The 25,457-nt window shown below is 57.9% G+C and overlaps 1 protein-coding gene and 1 long non-coding RNA gene across 2 annotated transcripts; one reads left to right on the plus strand and one right to left on the minus strand.

Annotated features, from left to right (window-relative positions):
• Nucleotides 182-24,845, minus strand: MLLT6 (MLLT6, PHD finger domain containing). The gene is given in 21 exon segments (XM_021067068.1): nt 182-4,103; nt 4,690-5,046; nt 6,476-6,566; nt 6,990-7,158; nt 7,161-7,338; nt 8,642-8,730; nt 8,836-9,033; nt 9,522-9,667; nt 9,874-9,940; nt 11,156-11,264; nt 11,498-11,679; nt 12,138-12,752; nt 13,244-13,463; nt 16,499-16,597; nt 17,297-17,464; nt 20,802-20,895; nt 21,153-21,256; nt 22,384-22,493; nt 22,741-22,795; nt 23,279-23,358; nt 24,596-24,845. Coding segments are annotated over 21 exon segments (3,282 nt in total). The 5' UTR covers nt 24,705-24,845; the 3' UTR covers nt 182-4,061.
• Nucleotides 14,687-15,245, plus strand: LOC110256019. The gene is made up of 2 exons (XR_002337145.1): nt 14,687-14,911; nt 15,013-15,245. It is a non-coding gene; the product is annotated as an uncharacterized LOC110256019 (long non-coding RNA).

The following is a 25,457-nucleotide window of genomic DNA, read 5'->3' on the forward strand; positions in this document are numbered from 1 at the left end:
AGGTACCTGAATTTTCAGTATGCAAGCTGGGTATCTTGTGCATTCTATGAGCTAGTCTTCCAAGAGCTGAAAGAAATGTATTAGAGCATCCCCCCAACCCCCATCCTTTCTCAAGGTTCCCACAGTTGGCACTCCACCTCCCTTCCCCTTCAGTAAAGGCAGACAAAGCAGGGTCTCTGGATTTTTTTTTTTTTTTTTGTAAAACATTCTTTTATTAAAAGAACAAGTGCTGTTTACGAACTGCCCTTCGTACAAATAACATCCGTTATACAAAGATACAAGATCCGGGTTATGCACAATTCCAGGCTTGGAGGTGGCAGGGGAGGGGCATTGCCTTTTGGGTTGAGGATATAAAGGAGGCTTTTAGAAAAGAATGAAAAAGGAGCCCCTGGGTTTGCAAACTGTGGCTTCCCTTCCCTGCTCCCCTAGGAAGGGTCTGCTACATTGAGACAGGCTGGGATGGAAGAGGGGGACACGGTGGGAGCCAGGGTTTGGATCTCCAGTCCCACCACCTAAGTCCCAGATTGGGCTGGAGGAAGTGAACAGAGGGCAGTGAAGGCACCCCTCGGGCCCCAGCTTTTCAGTAGATCAAGTCCAAGTGGTTGGGAGCCAGACACGTTTAATCTGCATTGATGTGACTGGAGGGAACCAGGTGCCCCACTTTTCTGCAAATTCCCAGACATGAAGTGACCCGAATCCCTCCAGGCACCTGTCCCCAGGGAAATAAGTTGGGATAAAGGAGAACTGGGAGCAAGCTGCCTACCCCTAACTCTGGGCCACCACACACCAAGGAAGATGCTGGAAGCTGGCAGGGGGAGCCTGTGCCTTTGAAAACTCGTCTGCATTTCCAGTTGGGGAAAGGGAAGAAAGAGAGTCACCCTTTCTCAGAGCCGGCTCTTTCTCTTTCCCTGGCTCCCCTCATTGCCAAGGCCCTTCCTAGGAGGACTTCCCTAGAACTCAGGACCCGAGTAGGCAGGGGTGCTCTCATCGGCCTCAAGGTAAGGGCGCCTGGAGGCAGCAGTAGACCTTGGAGTCTGAGGGGTAAAACTCACATACACATAGAGAAAACTTAGAGAAGAAAAGGCAACCTTTAAAGTGTCATTGTCTCTGGAGAGGATCCATCAGCTCTGAGCTAAGACAGTCAGAGCTTCACAGATGCCCCCCACCTCGGGCACAGCCCTACACTCACACGGCACTCACACACACAGGGACAGACGGACAGCCACACGGAGGCAGTGCAGCGGGGCAGGAGAGCCAAGGACCAGGAGGCCAGGGTCCTGAGGGAGGGTCCTGGCTCTGCCCCTGAGCCCCTGCCCCTCCTAGGCTTGGAGCTATCACCTGTGAAGCGAGGAGCTGGCTCAAACAACCCCTAAAGGCAGGTGCCTTCCAGCTCAGACATTCCTGCACTAGTTGTGACCTCAGGGCCAGACACTGGCTCTGCATGCACGCCACACTCACACCTCCACGCTGAGGGTGATGAAATAAATACTAAGCTCCGCTCTGCTTTTCAAACTCCACTTCCGCCCTGCAAACCACATCCTTCCTCTCCCCTACACAGAGCGATCTCTGCGTCTGCATCCCATTCCCCTTCCAAATTCATCCTAGGAAAAGGGACTGATGCTGGGAGCGGGGAGTGTGGGGTCTTGGCAGCAGTACCCCTTGCCCGGGGACCCCACTCCCTCCTGAAGTGCTCCTGACTGACCTTACCTATGACAGGGCTCCCTCAAAAGAGAAAATGTACCACCTCTCTCATGCCCCCTGCCCCCAAACTGAGGGACAGCACCAACCCAGACCCAGCCTGGGTCCCTTCTTCAAATGTGACCTGCCTACCTGCCACTACACCCCAGCCTGGGGCAAGTCAGAAAACGGAGGCTCTTGGAGATGAACACCCAGACTCTGGGGGGCCGGTCCCGGTGCGCTGGGTCATCTACCGGGACCTCTCCTGGATCTACTCCCCTCCCCACCCCGAACAGAAGCTGACTTCAGCTCTGCGTGGGCAGGCCTTGGGCAAGGGCGTGGGTGTGAATGAGCAACTCTTCTAAGAATCTCTGAAGGTTATTTTCTTTTCAGTGGTTTGAGGGCAGGGAGTTAGAGAGCTTAATAGATGAAGATGAAGAAAACGCTGAACCCTACCCTTTTATAACTGGTATTTAGCATTAATGAAAAGTGAGTATTTCTGAGGTCATCACGACTGCCTCCCCCCTCCCCCCCCAAGCCCTTGCAAGTGCCTAAGAAATTGCCTCTGAAGGATTCCCACCCACCCCCTCCATTATCAGCTCCCTAACATCTTACAAAGTCTTATCAACAGGAATATTAATATTATTTTCAGTATCAGAAAAAAACCAGTTGAGCAGCACAGGCAAAAATATATCTGCACTACGTTTCTGTCGTTGCCAAAAATATACACATCTTCTTTTCTTTATTTAAAAAAAAAAAACAAAACAAAAACCCAGAACCAACAATAAAAACCCAAACAGAAACACACACACACACACACACACGCACACACACACACACAAATCCACACATGCAAAGAGACTGACTAGACGCGGGCATCAGGGAGGCTGGCCCCACTCCTCCCAGCTCCGACCCCAGGGCACGCCCAGACAGACAGGCCTCAACCTCGCCCCTCTCCTGGCTGTCCCGCCGGCCCTCAGCCTGGGTCACTAGGAAAGCCTCTGGGCAGGTGGGGACTCTTTAGGTGAGAAGTGCCGACTATACCCCGAGGGGGGTGGGGCGGATAGCTGGGGGGTGAAGGGACAGTTGTTAGGTCAGCGAAAGCTCAAATCTCCCCTGGTTGGTGGGGGGGGGGCAGGGAGGCAGGCCTGCTAATTTGGGGAGGGAGGTTTTCATCAAAAGAAGTGGCACTTTACCCCCCTGGCTCCGTCCCCCAATCCCTGGGACTCCCCTTGTGCCCGGGCAGCAGGACCGAGTGTCGTTGGGAAGGGGAGCGCTAAGGGGCACGGAGACCACGTGGAGTCCGGGGGAGGAAAGGCAGGATATTACCCTGATTCAAAGCCCCCAGCCCCCAGTCACTCTCCAGTATCAGAGGACTGTCCTGGTTTGTGTTAAGCGGCCCCAGAAAGGGACCAAAGTTGGTGAGGTGAGAGGGTGCAAACAAGGGCTGGGAGCGCCCCTCTGATACTGCCTCATCTGAGTACTGCTCCTGTCCCTGCCCTCAGCTGTCCAGGGTCCAGGGGGAGGGAGACAGACAGACAGACAGACAGACAGACAGACAGACAGACACGCGCGCACACACACACACACACACACACACACACGCACACACGCACACGCATACACGCTCTCTGAGTCAGGCAGCTCCATCTCCCCCCTCGGCACTCCTAAATCCAATAGTGCAAACAAGGGACAGGGCACCAAGGGGGCTGGGCCGCCCTCCCCCGGCCCATCACTGGGGCCCACCCCCCAGAGGGAGGGAGGCTTGGGCCGAATCTGATGCCATCCCGCCCCTTCCTCAGCGCCCTGGCCTGCGGGCTTTTACAAGCTCAGCTTGTGACCCTTGGAGGGGTCAGGGGAAGGGGCCCAGCGACAAATAGTCTAAGGGAGCCCACTCGCCATCTGCCCACGTCGGGAAGAAACTGCAGGTCAGGTAGGGCCACCCCCCTTCTTCCATAAAAGACTTCTGTGCAGGGGCAGGCCCAGGGCCTAGCCCCCCACGTCTCCCACTCAAGTGCTGATCCGTTTTATGTGGCGGGTTCAGCCAACCCCCCACCTAGGCCATGGCCCACTTTGCTCCCCGGGGGACCTCAAAACATTCGCTGAGAGTGGGAACTCCTGGGCGGGCTTGGAGCCTGTCCTCCCTCTGAGCCCCACACAAAGGGGCCAGCACAGAGGCGGAGGGGGCCAGATGGAAGGAGCTCCCCGCTCGGTCTCAGTTCTCGGCACTAGGAGCACCCCACACTCCCCAGGCCTCAGCACATGCTCTGGGCCAGGGCTCGCCAGTGTCTGGACGCAGGCTCCCTGCTCCAGGGTGGGACCCCTCAGGCCAGGATCTGCCCCTCCACTGGGCGGGGGGGGGTCTGCCAGGGGCGTGGGTGGAGTTAGCCTTTTTCCTGGTTGGCTGAGGCTCCTTTGTCAGCGGTCTGGAAAAAGAGGATGGGAGGCTGGGGGTTTGGGAGGTGTCAGGCCCTAACACCCAGTTGAGAATAGCTTCCTGGGTCAAGAAAGGAAGGGGCAGTGAGGGCCTGTGCTCTGGGACCCTAGGGTCAACTTGTGCGTGTGTGTTGGGGTGGGGGTCGGGGGGCAGCTAAGCAGGCAGGTGCCAGTTAAGCAGCACCCGGGCTCTGGCCCTTTGCCCTCAGAAGGAGGGAGGGTCTTTCCTGAGATGGCCCAACCAGAGCATCACCTTTTTTCTAAATGGTCCAATCAGAGAGGAGACAGCCTTTTCTAACTGGTCTTCCCAGAGGAACACCATCTTCTCATTAGTCCTTTTGCTAGTAGCCCATGCGCAGAGCGGATCTTTCCCGGACCTGCCCTGGGAGTGGGAGTGGAGGTGGGGGTGGGGTGGGGGGAGGGCACCTACACACTGGCAGAGGCCCTGGGGTCTAGAGCCGGGCACCCAGGGGTCGCTTTCTTCCTCCTTCTGATGATGCCTCTGCTAATGTACCTTCTAATGCTCCACCTCTGCCCAGCCAGGAAAAGGGAGACAGGATGGCCTGTCTTACTCACCCCTCCTTTGGGGCCACTGCCACTGCCGTCCGCCCCCGACAGGCTGAGGAAGGGGTTGGTCTGGGCAGTGAGGACTGGAGGTCCGCCTGCTGCTGCTACTGCTGCGGCTGCAGCTGCTGCGGCCATGAGACTTGTGTTGTTGCCAAGGGAGGGAGCCACCAGGGCTCCGGCGGGCAGCAGAGGTGGGGCAGATGCTGTGGGCAGCAGGCTGGGGGTGCCCGCGGACAGCAGCGGGGTGGAGCTTCCGGCCAGCAGGCTGGCCATGGGCAGCTGGGAGCCCCCGGCCATCTGCAGCCGCTGCAGCTCCCGCTTCTGCTGGATCTGCTGGATCATCTGGTAGACAACAGTCTGGTGTTCCTGCAAGGGGGCCAGATTGCTCGCTGGCCAGTGGTCCCAGGGTCATCTTGCCCTGCTTGGCCTGGGCCCCATCCCATCATGCTAGGGCCACGAGGCAAGAGACCTGGGAGACAGTCAAGGTTCCATCTTTAACTCCCCACTCTGTGCCTCGGTCTCCCCGTCTGGACAAGACCTCGGTTGCACACCATCAGTGTGTGTCAGCTGGGGGGGCGAGAGCGGCCAAGAGCAGGAGGTTTAGCATCCCCGGCCCCACCGCCTTCCCTAAATCAATCCTGCAGTTGCTATGACAACCACAGAGGTCCTCAGGGGTAGTATGACCCCGAGTTGAAAAACACTGAACTTGGTCAATAGTTTTCAGCTTCCTTCTTTTTTGTCTGTTTGTTTTTTAACTGAAGACTCCTTTACTTTTGCTTTCAAAAGGCAAAGCAGAGCTCCAGCTGTGGCGCTACAGGATCACTGGTGTCTGCAGCTCCAGGACCCAGGAATTTTTTTTTCTTTTTTAGGGCTACCCCTGTGGCATATGGAGGTTCCCAGGCTAAGGGTCTAACTGGAGCTACAGCTGCCAGCCTACACCACAGCCACAGCAACACCAGATCCAAGCCACGTCTGCGACCTACACCACAGCTCGGCAATGCCAGATCCTTAACCCACTGAGTGAGGCCAGGTAGCAAACCCACACCCTCATGGATACTAGTTGGATATGTTACCCCTGAGCCACAATGGGAACTTCCAGGACGAAGGATTGATCCCAGGCCTGGCACAGTGGGTTAAAGGATCCAGTATTGCCACAGCTGCAGCACAGGTTACAACTGCAGCTCGGATCTGATCCCCAGAGGGGAACTCTGTATGCCATGGGGTGGCCAAAGAATAAAGGAAAAAAAAAAAAAGGCAGAGCATTTTTACTGTTCCAAACCCCAAAATAATTTATCAAGGCTTATAGTAAGAAACCTTGCTCTTCCCCCTTCTGCCATCTGGCCTCTGTAGGTAATAACCAACTGAACTGGCTTCTCCTGTACCCTCCTAATATTTTTTATACGAAAAGGAATATTTTTCTCCTTTTTCAACCCCCTTTCTGTAAGGCAGAATTCCTCTACTCCAAAGGAAATCAACACACAAGAAAGACCCAAAAGGGGATGTCTCTGGTTGAGGGGATGTCTTTCACCTGCTTAGCCACCTCTCCACACAGACCCTGAAGCTCCCCGACTGAAGAGCCTTGGGGCTGGAACTGGAAAAGCTCAGTAGCTGAGGACCCACCACGCTCCAGATCCTCTCATGGGGAAGTGACCTGCGGCCGCTACAGCATCCCTTCCCCGGGGGCCAGGGAACCCTCATCCCCTTTGCCCCCACGAGGCTCCGCAGGGGCCAGGCCCCGCCCCTCTGAGATGGGCGGGGCCGGGGAGGGGCGGGGCCGGGAAGGGAGGGGCGTTACCGGGGTCAGCTGCGGGGAGGCCAGGAGCTGTTGGAGCTGCTGGAGCTGCTGCTCTTGCTGCTGCAGGAGGTGTCTCTGCTGCTCGGTTAGGCTGAGGCAGGGGGACAGAACACAGACCATGGGAAGGGACAAGGCCACACTGCTCCCCCACCCGCCGACTCCCTCAGACCCAGGTGGAGAGGAGCAGGGTTGTAGGCTCTTCGAGGACTAGAGAGAAGCAGACTGAGCCCGGAGAGGACAACGGGAGGGAAACACGCTAGATGTAAGAACTCTCCCAGAGGGAAAACCTGGACTGGCTACAAAAAAATCAGCTGACGATTCTGTCCCTGGAGAGCTACCATCCAGAGGGCGCTACCATCCAACGGCTAGGGAGCACCTGGGGCCAGGAGGTGACGAGATTCTACGCCCGCTGAGACCAGAGGACAGCTTTCCTTTGGGGGGACTGTGGGTGTTTGGGGAGTCCCTCCCAGAGCCAGCCTCCCCGTTCCCTCCCCCAGGCTGAGCTCTCCCTCACCTGTTGAGACAACCTGGCAGCTGCAGCGTGGGGGCCCCGCCAGCCTGGCTCAAGCCCGCAGGGTTGGGGGCGGCAGCCCCATTCAACCCCCCCAGGAGCCCATTGAGGGGCAGGGCCCCGCTGCCCGCCAGCCCCCCCAACAGCCCCTCAGCCATGGGCATAGCCCCAGCCCCGCTGCCCCGGGTGCCCGGCCCAGCCCGTTCTGCGGCTGGGGCGGGAGCGGGGCAGGGGCCCCAGGCAGGGCCAGGGGCAGAGTAGCAGGGCTCTGCTGGAGCAGGGGCAGCGGTGGGGGCGTGCTGTGGAAGGACAGCGACGAGCTGCTGCGGCTCGGGCAGCCTGAGTGTGGGTCCTGGGGAGGGAGGGGGAAGGGAGGGGTCAGAGGGGCAGGGGGCCAGCAGGACCTTTCTGGCCCCCGGCCCAGCACCCATCAGCATTCTCACAGAGCACAGCCACCCCCACCTTACCCCCAGGCAGAGCCACCCAGGAGGAAGAAGCAAGGCTCAGGGACAAAGGCTAAGAATCCAAATAGCCTTTACAAATCATGGTCACAAATCACTTCCTGGGGGCCCGGCACCCCTCATGATGCTTGTTTAATACTAAACAGTGAGGACATCGGTAGTGACCACCTAGTGAACCAGACCCAGGATGCAGCGCTTGACCTGTACTAACTGGTTACTGCTGTTTCTGGGGGGGTGGTTTTGGCCGCCCCCAAGGCATGTGGAAGTTTCCCGGCCAGGGAGCCAACCCGCGCCAGAGCAGTGACCCTAGCTGCTGCAGTGACCATGCTGGATCCTTAACCTGCTGCACCACGGGAGAACTCTTTGCTACTTCTGTTTCACGGGTGAAACCACTGGTTCCTAGACAGGCTAAGAAACTCTGCAAGCGGCTGGAGTGAAAGACTTGGGCTCAGATCCCACGTCCACAATGCAATGGCTTGGGTGGCTTCTCTGTTTCAGTTTCCTCACTCATAACTTGGGGGTAATAGCACCTATTCCAAAAAGTTATTGTGACGCCTAAACACACCACCGCTTTAAAAGTCTTAGCCCCAGACAGGACCAAGGGCAAGGATGCAATTCATGTGCGGTATTATGATGATTGTTGTTGCCCAAGTCACACAGTTAGTAAGTGATAGGAAGAACAAGAACCCAGATTGCTTGATTTCAATCATAACCACAGCTTAACAATAGCAACTGCTACCCCAACCACCACCAATTACACAAGGATTAATTTGTGTGCAGCTATAATGAACTGTAATAAGCTCTTCGCACATACTTCTCAAGGAAACCTTTCCTAACCGCCTTGTATCCGGAGAAGCATCCAACTCTCCATTCTTTCTCATGGTCCTCAAATTATTTCCAACTTAGCACTTTCCCTGGTTTGTAATTATTGATTTTCTTGGATGGAGCCTATCTTCAGGAGCTGGACTGTGTCCGTTTTGCTGATTACTTAGCCAGTGGCCCTAAGTAGGCACCTCCTAATTATTACTTATTTAAAGAAGGAATGTATGGATCCTGAGTGAATGAGTGAACCCATTGCTCAGCCAATCACTTCACTGCCCAGCTTCCAATAGTTGCAAGGTGGAGATGGGACTAGGAGGCCCTTGCACCGCCCCCCTCCTGCCCGCCTCTGGTGCCCCTTCCCGTGGCGCCCACCTCGGAAGACGTGGACAGCGAGTTGTCCAGGCCCAGACTGTTCTTGCCCGGGGGGCTCTTGCTGGTGCTCAAGGAATCGCTGCTGCCGGCTGAGGGAAGGGGATAAGGGAAGGAGGTCAGGGGCTGGAGTCAGGGCCTGTTCTGACTGCACAGCAGAGAGGCTCCCACACCGGGGCTGGGTGGGACCCCCTTACCTTGGGGAGGCAGGCCATAGGGCCCAGGGACAGGGCCGTTGGCGGCAGGCAGGGCGGCAGGCAGGGCGGCGAAGGGCACAGAGAGTTGCACGTTGAGAATCTGCAGCCGCTCCTTCTTGGCCGTAAGGCTCAGGATCTGCTCCTGAAGCCGCTGGTTTTCCTTTTGCAGTGCGTGCAGCGCCTTCAGCATCTCCACAACTGCAGACAGAAGGCGAGAGCGCCTGAGCCCCGCGGGCCTGGGGAGGCGGGGCGACGCTGGGGGCGGGGCGGGGGCGGGGACACGAGGGCGGGGCCTGGCGGAGAAAATCAGACTGAGACCTAGAAGAGGCGGCGCCGGGTAGCGAGGGACTCAGGTGAGTCCTGGGGAGCCAGAGGTGTGAGGGCCAGGGGTGGGGCCCGAGGCTCGGGGTGGAGGCCTAGTGCTTGGGAGGGAAGGGGCGGGAGGAAGCTGGGGCTCAGGAAGGTAAGGGCCTGGAGGTGGCGAGGGCCAAAAGCTGTGCGAAGAGGGGGCGGGGCCCGGAGCTGGACCCTGGCAGAGTTAAAGGTAAGGCCAGGGGTTGGCTAGAGTTAAGGCGAGGACCGGGCCGAGGGCGGGACTTTAAAGACACTGGGGGAGCTCGGGGAGAACGGTGGCCGAGTCTGGGGGTCCTAGTACAGGTCCCCCGGCCGACGTCACCCCTCCTCACTGTTGACGCCGGCCTCGCCGTCGCCCTGCTTCTCCAGCAGCTGCTCCATGTTAGTGGTTCCAGGGGCCGCTGGGTCCAACTGGCCGCCCCCACAGGGTGCGGATGCTGTCTGGTCGAAGAGGGCCGGGAGGCTGCTGATGGGGGACCTGGGGTTGGAAGGGAAACCGGGCTCAGACTTACCTCACTCCCCCATTCCAGTCTCCCTGTCCCCCTCCTCCCGCCTCAGGGGTTTCAGTCAGCCCCTCTGGATCCCGCCCTCTACCCTCGCCCGCCTCTCCTCCCTCCTCTCCATCCTTAAGACCCCTCCACCCCGCTCCCAGCCCCTCCCCCAAGCCGCCACCCCCTCCCTCACATGGAAGACAGACTCTCCTGGGGGGAGGTCCCCCGACACCGGAAGCTGCAGTCCTCCAGGTCTGGCTCTTGGAAGGAGAAGGGGGGCAGGGATCAGAGAGGAAGGAGTGCCATCGGCTTCACAGTCCCCTTCTGGGAGGTGGGTGCGGGATCTGGGACCTTACCGCACATCCCTTTCCCCAGGCTCTCCTAACCCCAGACTGGCCGTTCTGGTTCTTAAGGCGCTGGGAGCACTGGCTTGGAAACCCAGCCCCTTGGGAGGCAAAGCCATGAGATCTCATCTCTTCCCCTTTCGCTAGGCAGAAAGGCTCCCGCTGCCTGGCTACTGTCAGGCAGGCTGCCCAACTTCTCTCCTGGAAGAAAACTTGTAACTTCAAAGTTATAGACATTTGGGGCCTAGACGGTCCAGGCTTGAACTCGGACCTGATGCCTGCTGTGTGATCATGGGCTTAAAACTAACCTCTCTGAAATGATTCTTATGATGATTAAAATAAGGTAATAAATGTGAAGGGTTAAGCTGAACGGTTGGGCGCCATGCAGCAAGCCCTTAATTATGGTAGCTGTTATATAATCAGTTTTGTATGTTGTTATATAATCAATTTTATATAGACTCACAAATTAGACGGCAGAATCCTTTGTTGGGCTACAAAATTCCAATTTGGATTTTGGAAAATAAAGTCACCTACTCTGTAGGGTCCTAAACTCTGGAATCAGATTTGGTCCCTTTAAGGCTTACCTGACTGGTAAGCCCCGCCCCCAGCCAGCCAGGTGGTATCTCTGCACCAATCAGCTTTCCGGGCCCGGGCTGACTCTCCAGGGAGAGGCTGGGGCGCTTGTGACCCCCCCTCTTAACTCCTAAATACCCAGAGGGCGGATTGCCCAACTGGTGCTGATCCGAGGGACTCACTAAGAGGCCAGCAGGGAGCTGTGCTACAGCGGCGAGAACTAAGCGTGGAGCCACCGCGCCAGAATTTCAGCGGCAGCTCTGCCTTTCTCTACTTCAACTGCCTTGGACAAGTCATTCATCTCTTGGCCTTTTTCTTCTATGAGATGCAGCAGTAGTAATTCTGCCCTGCCCCCACCCCCCGTGGGGTTTTAATGTGACCATGTACCCCGGTTTGTTGTGTGTGGAACTTTTTTTTTTTTTTAACAGGTGGGCAATGGCCAGAGGGAGGGCGCAGCCAGAATGCCCCCCCCATCCTTCCTGGGGTGACAAGCAGGTGGTGACAGCCGCCCCTCAGGCCTTTGGGAAGAAAGGGGAATGGGGTCAGAGACTCACATACCTGTGTGGCTGCTCTCGGCTTGGCTGAGGAGGGGGTTAACGACACCCATGGGGGTTCCAAAGATGTGGGTAGAAGGGAGGCTAAAGGTAGAGCCAGCCAGAGAAAACACCTGAGGGAAAGGAGGTAGAGTCCAGCCTGGTGGTTATTCTTGGATCTAGAGCACAACTGTGTGCAGCGGGGTGGAGGGGACCAGGTGTGCTGGGGAGGAGAGAGGACCAGAGAGAGGGAGAAGTTCTGGTGGTGATCAAGCCCAATCTCTCAAACTCCCATGGAAAGCCGGGGTCCTTGGCAGGCTGTCCCCCACCTGCCCAGGGATGGAGGAGCCCAGGAGTAAGGCCTCACCTGAGTGGTGGAGATAGAAGCAGAGGAGGAGGGGAGGGTGCTGGTGAATGGGGAGCGGCTGAGGCGGGGCAGGGCCGAGGTCCCCGGGGGCCCCAGAAGGCTGGAGGAGAGGGGGGTGCTGCAGACAGCCCGCAGCATTCCGCCACCGTGGGAGATGGGGTCCTTATTACTGGTGTAGATGCCTACAGGCACAAGAAGGACACAGAGGGAAGCTTCCGGTCACCACTCCCCGGGGCCCCTCCTCAGTCAGAGGGCTGGGGCAGCCTCTCCCCAAGGAGGATACTCCCCGGGATCTGGCCACACTCCAGTCTAACGCTCTTGCTGCAAAGATGTCACTTCTTGCCTGGGTGGCATCTGCTTAACACGCCTGCTTATTCAACTGCCCTGCCCAGGCCTGGAGAGCTCTCATTGCTTCAACCAAAACTTGGTTAAGTCCTACTGGCAGTCTAACCCCGTCTCTCCCACTACAACCATGCAGAAGCTAGGTATGGGGCAGCATCTCAGAGGTGTCCGTCACCTCCATCTTTTGCCCTTTGGGGCAGTTTCTATGACATTTCCTTCTAACTGCATCTTTATGCCTCTGTTCCCTCATCAGACTGGCCGGGCCCTGAGACACCCTCTATCCCCAGGGGTCACTAACCTGCCCCCAACAGGGGGGACTCCAGGCTCAGGCTGGGCAGGCTCCCGGAAGGCCCAAAGGTACGGGAGGCCAGACCACCCAGGCCAGAGCTGACCAGGGAACCTCCGGAGAAGGGTGAGGCAGCAGTGGCGGTAAAGCCAGCCAGCTGGGCACCAGGCAGGGAGGGAAGAGCCGGGCCCCCGGCACCCTCCTTGTTGCGGCTGCCCTTGGGACGGCCTGGCCCGTGTCGGCTCCTCTTGCTGGCTTTGTGCTTCTTCTCCTTCAGGCCTGTCTCGGGGGTCTCCTCGGCAGGCACGGGGGCGGCGCTCAGTGTGGGCATCCGTTTGTGGGGGCCTGTGGGGGCCCCGGACCCCGAGACGTGGGGAGACTTATAGTCCCCAGGGGACGGGGCCCGGGCCCGGCCCGAGCTGGATGTGGTGGTGGAGAAGCGCATGATGGGCCCAAAGCCAGAGAAGACCACCTTCTGCTCAAAGAGGTCAGCCTTGGGGGGCTCGGGGGCTGAGGGAGAGGGGGGGGCTGAAGGGGGAGGGGCGGTGGGCTTGGAGTACTTGTCTTCCTCTGGCTGCTCCAGCTTGGGGAAGGCCGAGAAGTCAGGGGAATTCTGCAGGGACGAAACTGCAGAGAGGGAGACAGGATTGCAGCTACGCTCCAGAGCCCGCCTCCCCTCGCACTCTCAGTGCGCACTGGTCCAAGGAGGGGGACGCTGGGTTTCCTGTCCCGGCTCTGTCACCTTCCCTGTGTCCTGGCGTGAGGGGGCCCCACCCCTGCAGCTTTCCCACCTGGGATAAAGTGAGAGAAGAATAGCTCCCACCCTACTGTCCTCACGGGTGACTAGAGAGATTACAGGAGGTAACATTGTTGGTGCTTGCGGAATGACACCTGGCAGCACATGTGCTGGGGGTAATGGACACTGTCCCCGGGGTTGGAGAGGTGGGGGCCCTGGTGGTGGGGGGGGCTCCAAAGAGGGAGAGAGGATTTCCCCATGGTAAACTGAACCCTTTTAAGATGCAAATGAGATGCAAACCGACGTGCAGAGGCCCTTGCTAGTACAGTTCAGGGCCCAAGACTGTCCGGCTCCCAGCCTCCTGCGGCATGCCCACACTCACCTGCAGGCTGGAAGGGCCCCCCGGAGGAGGAGGAAGAGGAGGAAGAAGAGGAGGAGGAGGCGGAGGTAAAGCTGCTCACACCTTTCCCACTGCTCAGCTTCTTCCCCTTGTGACTCAGGCTATGGCTGGAAGACTTTTTCCCCTTTGAGTCCCTGCTGCTTTCAGGAGTCTCCTGAGTGCCAGCCTCGTGGTGGGAGGTGGAGGAAGCCGAGGAGGAGACCTGAGGGAGGGAGGAGAGAGGAAGGCTCGAGGCCAGCTCCTAGGAGTGGAGCGGAGGACCCAGGACCTAGGGCTCTACCGGAGAGCCCAGAGTTAGCCTCAGGAAGGACCTCTGGGCAAGGAGATAGTGGGGGGGGGAGAGCTCTGTATCTTCTGGGTCTGAAGAGTTGGGAGCTTTGAACCCAGAAAGCTGTCCGTCCTTCACCTTAGGCAGGGGAGACATGAAAAGGGTCTCAAAGTCTGTACAGATGTAACATTTCCTTGGTCGTTTAAAAGATACTTAGGCCCGGGGGGTGGGGGGATGCGCTGGGGGTGTGGGGTGGAAATACTATACAACTGGATTGTGATGATCATTGTACAACTATAAATGTAATACACGCATTGAATAATAAAAAAATAAAAAATAAATAAAAATATGGAATTCCTGTCGTGGCGCAGCAGAAGTGAATCCAACTAGGAGCCATGAGGTTGAGGGTTAGATCCCTGGCCTTGCTCAGTGGGTTAAGGATCTGCTGTTGCCATGAGCTGTGGTGTAGTTTGTAGACACGGCTCAGATCCCGCGTTGCTGTGGCTCTGGCGTAGGCCGGCAGCTACAGCTCTGATTAGACCCCTAGCCTGGGAACTGCCATATGCCACAGATGTGGCCTTAAAAGACAAAAAAAGGCAAAAAAAAAAAAAAAAAGTAAAAAAATAAGTAAATTAAAAAAAAAAAAAAAAAAAAGATACTTAGGCCCAAGAGGGCTGGACACGTGTAGGCAAGTGGTGCATACAGAGAGGAAGGACTCAGGGAGACTGGGTGGCCTTGGCCCCATTCTTGGGCCTTCCAGCCACTGCCACTCCCTGCTCACCCCCAGCTGCAGCCACCTGGCAGATACCCCACTCTCTGGCCACTATGTGCCCTTCCCTCCCTAGACAACCTGAGCTCCCATGCCGAGCCCTCTGAGCCTTCTGCCAGGAGAACCTGCCCTTCCTCTTCCTGGGAAATGTCACACCCTTCAAAACCCAGCTTAGAAGGCCCCTCTTCTGTGAAGTCATCCTATAGCTACCTGCGGTGGAACAAATCATTGTGTCCTCTCTCTCTCTCTCTCTTTTTTTTTTTTTTAAGGCCACACCCACAGCATATGGAGATTTCCATGCTAAGGGTTGAACTGGAGCTACAGCTGCCAGCCACAGCCACAGCCACAGCCACACAGGATCCGAGCCGTGTCTGCGACCTACACCACAACTCACGCAACGCTGGATCCCCAACCCACTGAGTGAGGCCAGGGATCGAACCCATATCCTCATGGATACTAGTCGGATTTGTTTCCACTGTGGTATGACGGGAACTCCCTGTGCTCTTATCTCCAGGGCACATCAGCCACATCGACAGTTGCTACGTTGTACTGAAATATGCCGCCCCCATGACCGAGGCGGGGAGACAGTGGTTGGAAAAGCATGGGCTCCACGGTCTGTGAACTGGGCGGGCTCTACCGCTGTGTCACATTGTGCGGTCTCTCAACCTCACGGAGCTCCAGTGTCCTCATGGGGCTAATTATGCCTATCTGCAGAGTTACCAGGAACCTAACGCCAGACACACAGCAGACGGTGGATAATGATGAGGATTCTGATGGCGGTGGCCGCTAGTGATACACTAAGAGAACAGGCCCTCGAGCCAGACTGCCTGGCTTCAAATCTTGACTCCACTACCCACTAGCTGTGCACTTTTAGGGCAAATTACTTAATTTCTCTGGGCCTCGGTTTCTTCATTTATTAAATGGGGTTAATAAAATACCTATTTCACTGGATTATTTTCAGGATTAAATGAACACATCTCTACACATCCCCTCCATCCCCCTGTTCCAGAGGAAGCCTGGCATGTGGTGAGTTAGGACTTTGTATTACTGCCAGGGTTGGCTTCTCCTCCTGGTGGCATTCAGGTATCCAGTAAATGAACACATGCCGGAGGAAGGATGGAGAGGAGAATGACAGCCACCCTGTGCTGCCCCTTCCTGGGCGGGGCCCTCGTCTCTGTCTTTTTCTTTGTTCTTTTCAACAGCTGGAGTTCTGAAGGGAGCCAGATGTGGTTCTAAGAGCAAGGAAGAGAGGGGGCCAGGGGGAGGGGTAGCTGAAATGCTGGGGTGGGTGGAGGGGGATGGGCAGAATGCTCTGTCACATCCAAAAGGATGCCCGGCCACAGGGGGTAACTTCTAGATCTCTGGCTCCCTCTTTCCACCTGCCTGCAGGCCCCGGGGAAAGGTCAGAGGGCGCAGATGACAAGCTTTTCCAGGTGAGCCCTGGGCAGCAGGTGGGGGGAGAGGGTTACTGGGGCAGTTGCCACAGCAACATCACCCTGGAAACCTGATACCTGAGCCTCCTGCTAAGATGCCCAGAGCTTTGCCAACCTCCTGAGGTCAGTGTAGGTGAATGGGGCATTAGTGGCAGCAAGAGGAAGCAGTGTCTCTGGGCCCCTGTTCTCCTTCCATGGGGAGGGCGGGCTGCTCTGGCTTGGATTAGTGACTCCCTGGCCTCGAGTAGGGCCTGCCGGTTGCTTATGCAGATGCTGCCCGACATGCCATGCCCCTACGGGGAAGGGGGGATGAGGAGGGGTTTCAGGGTGTGGTCCACGGGCCTGGCCCGCAAGCCACCATGGGCCGTACTTTTCAGTCCTTTCAACCTGCACGGACTGGGCTTTTGGTTGAGCGGCGGGCTCTGGGCAGCCTCCTGATGCGGGAGGGGGTGAGAGTGAAGGGGTCCTCTACGCCTATCTCTGGGGACGCGGGCCCCAGAAACTCGGAGAACCAGGTGCTGAGGCCCTCTGGACAGAGGCAGATGTGAACATCTGGCAGCCAGCAGGCAGGGTGGTACCCCTGCCCCCTCCTGGCTGATCGCTGACAGGTGGGGCTGAGGAACAGAAGCCCCGCCCAGACTAGATCGGGGAGTGGAGGCATATTAACCTCAAGCTCCAGGGCATTCCCAGGGGTGCTCGCTCAGACCCCCACACCACACCTCCCTCCCGATGCTGTGGCCATCCCTTCTGGGTGTAGGTGGCAGTACCTTGTCAGCAGTGGGGACCACAGACGGGGTGAGGATGCTGGAGGGTGACTCAGGCCGCTTCTTGTGCTTCTGTTTAAGGCGTTCTTTGTCCTTTCGACTCTGGGGAGGAAGAGGTGACCGGACACTGGTGTTGGGGCACAGTCTGGGTGAGGATAAACATGACACGCACATCTGGGGAACGGAGTCTGCTCAGTGATGAGGCTTGGTGGGTGCCAGCTCCCCCTAAGGAGGGACTGGGGGACTCTGGCCGGACAGGAGTGGCTCAGGCAGGTTCCTCTGAGAGCCAACAGCCCCTCCCCCTCATGCTCCCTGCCTGTTAAAAATAGCCGGTCCCACTATCATGCCGGTGACAGAGCAGCCCACACGTGAGCATGCACCTGCAAGGGTGTTCCCCCGGGGCCACAGAGCTGTGCCGAGGGATCAGAGCCAGGCACACTGCGACATGTGGCACGAGGGGACACAGGCATGTACACTTATGAACTGGGCTGACACAGGGCTAGACTCTGGTGATGTGTGCATATGTACAGGGCCACTTATCGGGGTCTTTGGGGACACTGTCATGTCATGGGCAGGACACAGAGGAACCACTCAGATACAAAGAACCCCAGGGAAGCCAGGCCCTCCCCTCGCCCTCTGTGACCCTCCCATGTCACTTCCTTAGCCCCCTCTTGGGCTCTGAGGGGTGTCCAAGGAAGGAAAGGGGGCAGGCGCTAAGGCTTTGGGGACACCCGTGGTATCTCTTCAAAGCAGCAGGTGTTTGTGAGGGTGGGCAGGAAAGACAGAGGGAGAAGATTTTACCTTCTTCTGGCCCCTCTCGTGGTGGGAAGGGTGCTTCTCCTGCTGGGTGGATGGCGAGGCGGACCGGCTTCTCCGGCCAGCGATGAAGCCACTGCCACCTCCTCCTGTGCCACCCCCTCCTCCTGCTGCTCCTCCGCTGCCTCCCCCGCTGGTGTGCCGGGATGTCTTCTGGGAAGAGAATCCAGAGGAATTGCCCAGCCCTTCTCTCATGAGCTTAGGGAAAGTTTTCCAAAGTCAGGTGATCCTGGGGGCCAGCCCCCCTGCCACCCTGGCTCCCCGCCACTGTCATTAAGAAGGCCATGTACCCTTTTTTTTCTTTTTTTTTGGTCTTTTTTTTTTTTTTTTTTGCTATTTCTTGGGCTGCTCCTGTGGCACATGGAGGTTCCCAGGCTAGGGGTCTAAACAAAGCTGTTGCCGCCGGCCTACGCCAGAGCCACAGCAACGCGGGATCCGAGCTGCGTCTGCAACCTACACCACAGCTCACGGCAACGCCAGATCCTTCACCCACTGAGCAAGGCCAGGGATCGAACCCGCAGCCTCATGGTTCCTAGTCGGATTCGTTAACCACTGCGCCACGACAGGAACTCCAGAGGAGCATGTATCCTTAATGCTACCTCTGCTCAACAGAAGGGCACTCTTGCCTGAAATCCTAGTTTCCCCAGCTGGCTTAGCCAGTGCACAGATTCAGCAACTGCGGCCCCAAAGAGGCAGGGGCATCTTGGTCCCCGCAAGGCGTGGATGGAGGCAGCCTAGGGCCCCGGTCTCTTACTCTCCATCCGCCCCTTTCCAGGGTACCTTCTTGGCTCCTCTCAGGCCCTGGGCCACAGCCCACCTCCACCTCCTTCCCTGGGGTGGAGGATGTCGGGGGGCCATCATGGGTGCCCCTGCTCCCCTGCTCTTCGTAGCCTGTCCTCCCGTCCAGACGCTTTGCTCCAGCCATCACCTTTCTCCTTTGCTCCTGGCCACCCACCAAATACAATAGTTCCTTTTGCCCCAGAGGACCTGCTTCTTTTAAAGAAGGAGGTAAGTAAATATCTCTAAGAAAACCCCAAATAGGAGTTCCTGCTGTGGCTCAACAGTAACAAACCCGACTAGGAACCATGAGGGCCCAGGTTCGATCCCTGTTCTTGCTCAGCGGGTTAAAGATCCGTTATTGCCGAGAGCTGTGGTGTAAGTTGCAGATGCAGCTCGGATCTGGTGTGACTGTGGCTGTGGTGTAGGCCGGCTCCGATTCAACCCCTAGCCTGGGAACTTCCATATGCCATGGATGCAGCCTTAAAAAGACAAAAAAAAAAAAGAAAGAAACAACCCTTGTGCTGCCATTCCTCCCACCTGGGGACTTGAACTGCCCCCTGCCTGGTCTGATGGCTTCACCTGTCCTAGACTAGCAGCTATTCCCTCTAAAGTCACCCAGTACCTCCCAACTGTCAAATTCAAGGACTAATTTCAGACCTTGTCTGACCCAATCGCTCCCCAGCAGTGGGCACCACTCTTACCCTGCAGAGCTCTGGACTCCCCTCCTCATGGCTCTCTTCACGCCTGAGCCACCCTACCCTGGTGGGCAAAGGCAAGTCCAGTCCCACCTTTATACACCTGGGGCCACCACAACTACCTTGCCTGGGGACCCCACAGACACCAAATCTGAACATTCCCCCTTGGCAGCACCTGTAAACCAAACTGAGCTCTCTACCTTGTCAATATCAAACCCTGAAACAAGGTCACCCTATGACTTATGATCCAAACCAGGACACATATGAAAATGAAGAGGGGAGCTATCAATAATTACACCAGGGTGGAGTTCCCGAAGTGGTGCAGTGGAAACAAATCCGACTAGGAACCATGAGGTTGAGGGTTTGGTCCCTGGCCTCGCTTGGTGGGTTAAGGATCCGGTGTTGCCGTGAGCTGTGGTGTAGGTTGAAGACGAGGCTCAGATCTGGCGTTGCTGTGGCTGTAGTGTAGGCTGGCAGCTGCAGCTCCGATTGACCCCCTAGCCTGGGAACCTCCATATGCCACAGGTGTGGCCCTAAAAAGTAAAAAAAAAAAAAAAAAAAAATAATAATAATAATTACACCAGGGCAACAGGCACCACCTGGGACTCTCCAGGGTAGACCAGGACACATGCTGGCTCTACAGAGGCCCGCTGCACCACCTGCTCACAGCACCCTCAGGTACTCAAGCCCCATCCACCCAGCACTGACAGCCTGTACCCTATTTGCCACCCTCAACTCCTCCTTCTCAGCCACCCTTACATGTATCTACCTAGATATGGTTCTAGAATCCAGCCACATCCCCGCCCCCCCAGCTGTCTTCCAGCCGCCAGCCTCGGCTCTTTGGGATCCAGCTTCACAGTGGCCACCAGGGTAATCTTCCTAAAAACAAATCTGATCATGTTACCCTCTTGCTTACAAGCAGCCTTACAAGCCTGTGGCCTGGGGGTGAGGTCCAAGCTGCTTTCCTAGTCAGGCCACAGCATACCTCTCCAGAACACCCCACAGCTTCTGGAACATGTAGGTGTCTCCACAAACGTGAGTTAGTACCCCTTCTCCGGCCTCTCCTTGGGCACTGAACCTGGGCCAGAAGCAAGTCCGGCTGGGACCCTGCCTGAGTTTTTTCTTTTTTTTCTTTTTAGGGCCACACTCATAGCATAGGAAGTTCCCAGGCTAGGGGGAGAGTCGGAGCTACAGCTGCCGGCCTATGTTACAGCCACAACCACGCCAGATCTGTGCCTCATCTGCAACCTACGCAGAAACTCACAGCAATGCTGGATCCTTAACCCACTGAGCGGGGCCGGGGATCGAACCCACATCCTCATGGATACCAGTCGGGTTTGTAACCTGCTGAACCGTGATGGGAACTCCTGCCTGAGCTTTTCCATCTGATCTCCTGCCTCGTTCCGAACAAACACCCTGTCCTGCTGCTCCTTCTCATCTCAGGATTTTGTCCATGCCAATCCCTCTGCCTGCAATCCCTTTCTCTCTGTCTTTGCTTGGCAGGCTCCCAAGGAGCTTCAGACTGTTCTGAATCTCATACACCAGCTGTGAAATAAGTGACATAACCTCAGTGGGTCTTAGTTTACTCATCCGTAAAATGGGAAGCTGCAGTACACCTAGTTCTTAGGGTTGTTGGGAGAATCACATGAAAGAACACGTAAAGAGATGAACATAGAAGCTGGGGCACAATAAGCCTCACAGACCTTGGCTCTTCTTGTTGGCTCTCAAATGTTGGCTCAGTTTCCATGCTCTCTTCCTTAAAGCCTCCCAGACTCTGACGGGCAGGGTCTGAGCTGTCTTCTGGGATGGAGTGCTTAGTTCAGCTCTGACTCACACCCCTCGGACTCTTGTTCAATTTACCCCTCATCTGCTGGTGAGCTCCTCAAGGGCAGGAACACACTTCCCTCCCTGTCTGTCCTCCCAGCCCCAGGCACCAGCCACCAGCCTGGCCCGGGACCCACCCCCTCTAAACCATGGCTGACTGAGCCCCTCGCGCGCTGGCAGGTGAAACGCACCATCTTGCTGAAGTGGTATTTGCAGTAGCCACAGTACTTGACATTGTCCACCTCCAGCACTTCTTCTTCACACAGCAGGCCTGCCATCTGGGCACTAACCGAGAGAGGTCAGCCTGAGAAGGGTGTGGCCTCAAACCACATGGGCCACCTCCCTCGAACCCTCCTAGACCCCGGCCAGGGTGAAGCCCAGACCAGCCAAGAAAGGCATCGCCATCAGCACCAAAGAGCCAGCAGTTAGGAAGGAGCACATGTGGCAGCCATCCCTGGCGAACCACGAAGGGGGTGGGTACGGCTGGCCAGAGGGTCCCAGAGGACCCTGTGGGGTGGGGGCAGGGCAGGCAGGGGTCTCACCAGGTGACATGGAAAGCTTGTCGACATCCGTGGCGGTTACAGGTCATGCAGGCTCCCGAGGCTGCCTTGCTCTCCCGGCCCTGCTCCTCGCAGATGTAACACGTCTGCAGGACACAGCACACACGTCCCCTCCTGCCTTCTACCTGAGGGATCCGTTGGCCTCCTCCCCTCAATCCCATCCTCTCCCCGTGATCCTAGGTCAGGGCTCCCCAACGACTTCCTGGGAGGATAGATGTGTTCTACACGGCACTGTTGGATACAGCAGCCACTGACCGCCCAGGCTAGGGAGCACTGGAAATGTGGCTGGTGTGACTGGGGAACTGCATTTTAAATGGCTTATTTACTTGTCTTAGGGCCGCACAGTAGCATATGGAGGTTCCCAGGCTAGGGGTCCAATGGGCGCTATAGCTGCCGGCCTACACCACAGCCACAGCAATGCCGGATCCTCAACCCACTGAGTGGGACCAGGGATCAAACCCACATCCTCGTGGATACTAGTCGGGTTCGTTCACCGCTGAGCCACTATGGGATCTCCAAACTGTATTTAAGTTTATCTAATTTACACAGCCACGTGGGGGGGGCCAGTGGCTACTATATTGGATAGTGCGGTCCTTGGAGGGTGAGCCCTTTAAGGCCGGGGATTGTGTCTGCCTGGCTCATCGTGAACTTATTCCCACCTCTGGGCCTTTGCACATGCTGATCCTTCTCCTCCCGGCTGGCTCCTCATCCCCCCCAGGTCTCCACCTTGACCACTTAGTGCAAAGGCAGTCCCCCACGGGGTATTCTTTCTAAACACCCTGTTTGTTTTCTTCACTCAACACAGGTTGCATTGACTTTGCTAGTTTGTGGGTATTGATAGGCTTCCCACACAGGAGTGTGAGGTCCACGGGGCAGGGAGCACATCTGTCTCAAGCGGTACGAACACTGTGTGTCTGGTCCCTCGCCCCGCTTCTGGCACGGAATAGGCACTCAGTAAAATGCGTTCAGGGCATGAATGAATGAACTGCTCCCTACACGCTATCTTCGGCCAGCACTCCTGCAAGGCAGCCTGCTCTTTCGCTGCGTGTCAGAACATAAGCGTACCTCCGTCAGAGGAGGATGCCTACCCACCTCCTCGGTTCCCTGGAAGTGTCAGGTGGACAGAATCAACTGGATGGGGAGAGGGCTGGAGGGACCCCAGAATGGCTGGCGAGGGAGGGGACTGGTATGGGGCATGGCGGGGGCTGCTGACCTTGTTGAAGCGATCATGAGGCACGTACTGCAGCACGATGGGCTCCATGGTGAGCACGTTGGCAAACTGCACCTCAGGGATGTAGAGGGCACACACCACGTGGGCCCAGCCTGGGGTGGTGTGGGGCCAGCCTCAGCTGTGATGGCGAGCCTGAGACCCAGACCCCTCGCAACCCCAAACGGCAGAGAGTCCCCTCCTCCACGGCCTTCCCATCAGACTCCAGTGCCGGGGGAGGGAAGGGAAACTCAGCCCCTGCACTGCGCCCCCACCCGTGGTCCACTCCTGCCTCCCCAGACCCTGCTCAGGGCGCCTTGCTGACCTCAACAGATGAGCCCTGGGGCTCAGGACCCCCCTCACCTCCATTGTCAGTCCTCTTCAATGCCCCGTCTTTGTGTGGGCACAGCTCACACCTCTGCCAATACAAGGGGGCATGGGGATTTGGGGGGGTGGGTTCACCTAAAGGGGGTGGGGGATCTGCTGAGCTGGGCCCTCCCTGAACACACACAGAGGGCCCCAGGATGAAAAGATAAGCCGTCTACTGGGGAACGGGTTGGGGTACAGAGGAAACAGAATTGGCCATAAGTGCTAAGTGTGGAAGAGGGTGAGGAGGGCATGAAGTTCCTAAGAGTATTCCTTTCACTTCTGAGCAGGTTGGAAACTTCCCATAATGAAAGGCTCAAACAAACAAGCAAACAAAATAAAAGGCCGGGTGCCCGAGGTGGGGCAGAGTCAGGGATAAGCTGAGGGAGAGATGGGGCTGGTGATAGGTGTGCAGAAAACAGGAAGCCCTCTGTGACAGTTCCACCCCAGCCTCAGCCTCAGAGTCCCCTAGCTTAACGGGGAGGGAGGGGCTGCCCGGGTGCCCGGGGTGGGGAGAGGGGAGTCTCAAACTCACCACCCGGGCTGCTCGCTCCTGAGATTCACATTTCCGGCAGAACCAGGGTCCTGTTGGCACCTGGACGATGCCATAGCAAGCTGGGGATGAGGGAGGAGAACCACGGAGCACATCTGTCAGCAGCGGTTTTTCCCAGAGTAACTGGGGGAACGGGTGGTTCTAAAGCACTAGAGCCAGTTCCAGCAGGGGTAGGGGCTGCTCCCCTGCCCAGAGGTTCCACACTTGACAGCAAGATCACAAGGAATGCCCAAGAGCCCGCGGCCAGCTTACAGCCACACAAGCAAGTACTCCAAGCAGGAGTGGGAAGTCTGAGTCCTTGACCTTAAACTTCTAGAAGATCCTCCGCCCATGCCCTTTCTGTACCCAGCTTTCTGTTTCCCAGCTCCTTCCAGGACCGATCCTCATCATCAGGAATAGAGAAAATCGGAGGAACCACATTTAAGTCAAACACGTTTTGTTGTTATGGGAGGGGGGGGCACTTCTTAAAGGGCCAGTAATGGAAGAGGCGGGGAAGTCAGGGGTCTAGAGACTTCATCTTCTGTCTCTAACTATAATAGGTACAGGTCAAAAGTCAAGGCCGAGGGCAGGTGCAGTGCAGGTAACCAAGAGGAGAGTGGCGGGAAGAGCCCATAGCTACAGGATTAAGGGCTGTCCCAGGAAGGGGGGGTGGTGGTGGGGGACAGCTGGCTGTGCCAGACAGGCAGGAGATGCCAGCCTGCGCCCTCGGCAAGATTCCTCAAGGAGTTAACTCTCGAACCATGTGCTGCTGGGGGAAACTCCAAACCTCCCTCTTCTCCATTCCCGGCCCCCGGCGCAACCTCTCTCCTATCCTCGGCTCTTCCCCGGAGGATTTTAGGAGTCCCCTCTCCCCTGGGACTCTATCTCCTCCCTTCCCAATTCCGCTCCTCCCAGTATCCGGAAGCGGGAGGGGGGGATGACCCCCCCTTGACCTCTCCCTCTGAGAGCCGGGACCAAAATAACCGGGCGGGAGGGGACACCTCGCAGGTAAACATTCTCCTAGCAGCCCCGCCACTGGCAGTGTGGGGAGTGGAGAGTGCACTCCTTGGCCCCCTAGACTGTCCCCAAACTCCCTCAACTTGGGGTGGGGGGCGCGGGACTGGAACAATAGGCAAGAAAACAATGCCTGACCCGGTCCTCCAGGACCGGGCGGGGGCAGCCCCCCGACGCCTCCCTTCTCTTCAGGTGGGGTGGGGGAGGGGCGCCCGAGCCTCGGGAGGTCTCCGGAGGGCGCGGCCCGGGGCGCCCTGCGCACGCCGCCCCCGGGGTCCCGCCGCCCCCCGCGGGCCACCCCCGTACCTTGGTGGACAGCCACGCTGCACGCGTGCCCATCACAGTAGACCAGCGGGTTCTCGGCCCAGCCCCTCTCGTCCGAACATACGCAGCAGCCTCCTACCATCTCCTTCATACTCCCATGAGCTCCCTCCGGGGCTGGGGCTGGGGGCCGGCCGGCGGGGGTCGGGGGTCAGGGGGGGAGGGAGGGAGCGGGGGGCCGCGCGCCTCCTCGCTCCCTCCTCCTCCGCCGCCGCCGCCGCCGCCGCCGCTTCTTTTCTTCGCCTCCTCCTTCCTCCTCCTCGGCGTCCTCCTCCTCCTCCTCCTCGCTCGCTCTGTCTGGCCGCCCCCCCGCCGTGCTCTCGCCCTCATGCCCCGACGGGCCCCCCCCCCAACAATGAGATCCGCGCGCGGGGCTCGCCCCCTCCGCGCCGCGCGCCCAGCTACCAGGGCCGGCCGACCGCCGCACAGCCCGGGCCCGGCGGGGGAGGCGCCGAGTGGCACATCGCGGGCGCCCGCCCGCCCGCGCCGCCCGCTCACGCGCCGCCCCCCCGGCCCCCCTGCCCGGCCGCGGCAGCCATGGCCGCGCGCCTCCGCTCGCTCGCTCCCGGCCCGCCCGCCGCCCGCCGCCCGCCGCCGGGTAAAGTCTTAGGTTCAGGGAACAAAGCCTGGCTTGGTAGGGAGCTTTTCGTTCGCTCGCTCCGCGCTCATTTTCCCTCTTTCTTTTGCTTTCTGTGGCTCTCGGTTGGCGCTCCTGAGCCCTCCATCTGCTTGCCCTTCGGTCTCAGTCCCGGGTCTCGGGTTCGCCAGCCCCTTCCGCCCAGGTCTTCGTCTCTACCACTGTTCTTCAACCCCAAGGAAACTTGGAGGTGGAGATCAGGGCAAGGGG

Source organism: Sus scrofa, chromosome 12 (genome assembly GCF_000003025.6).
Source record: "Sus scrofa isolate TJ Tabasco breed Duroc chromosome 12, Sscrofa11.1, whole genome shotgun sequence".
Taxonomy (NCBI): Eukaryota; Metazoa; Chordata; class Mammalia; order Artiodactyla; family Suidae; genus Sus; species Sus scrofa.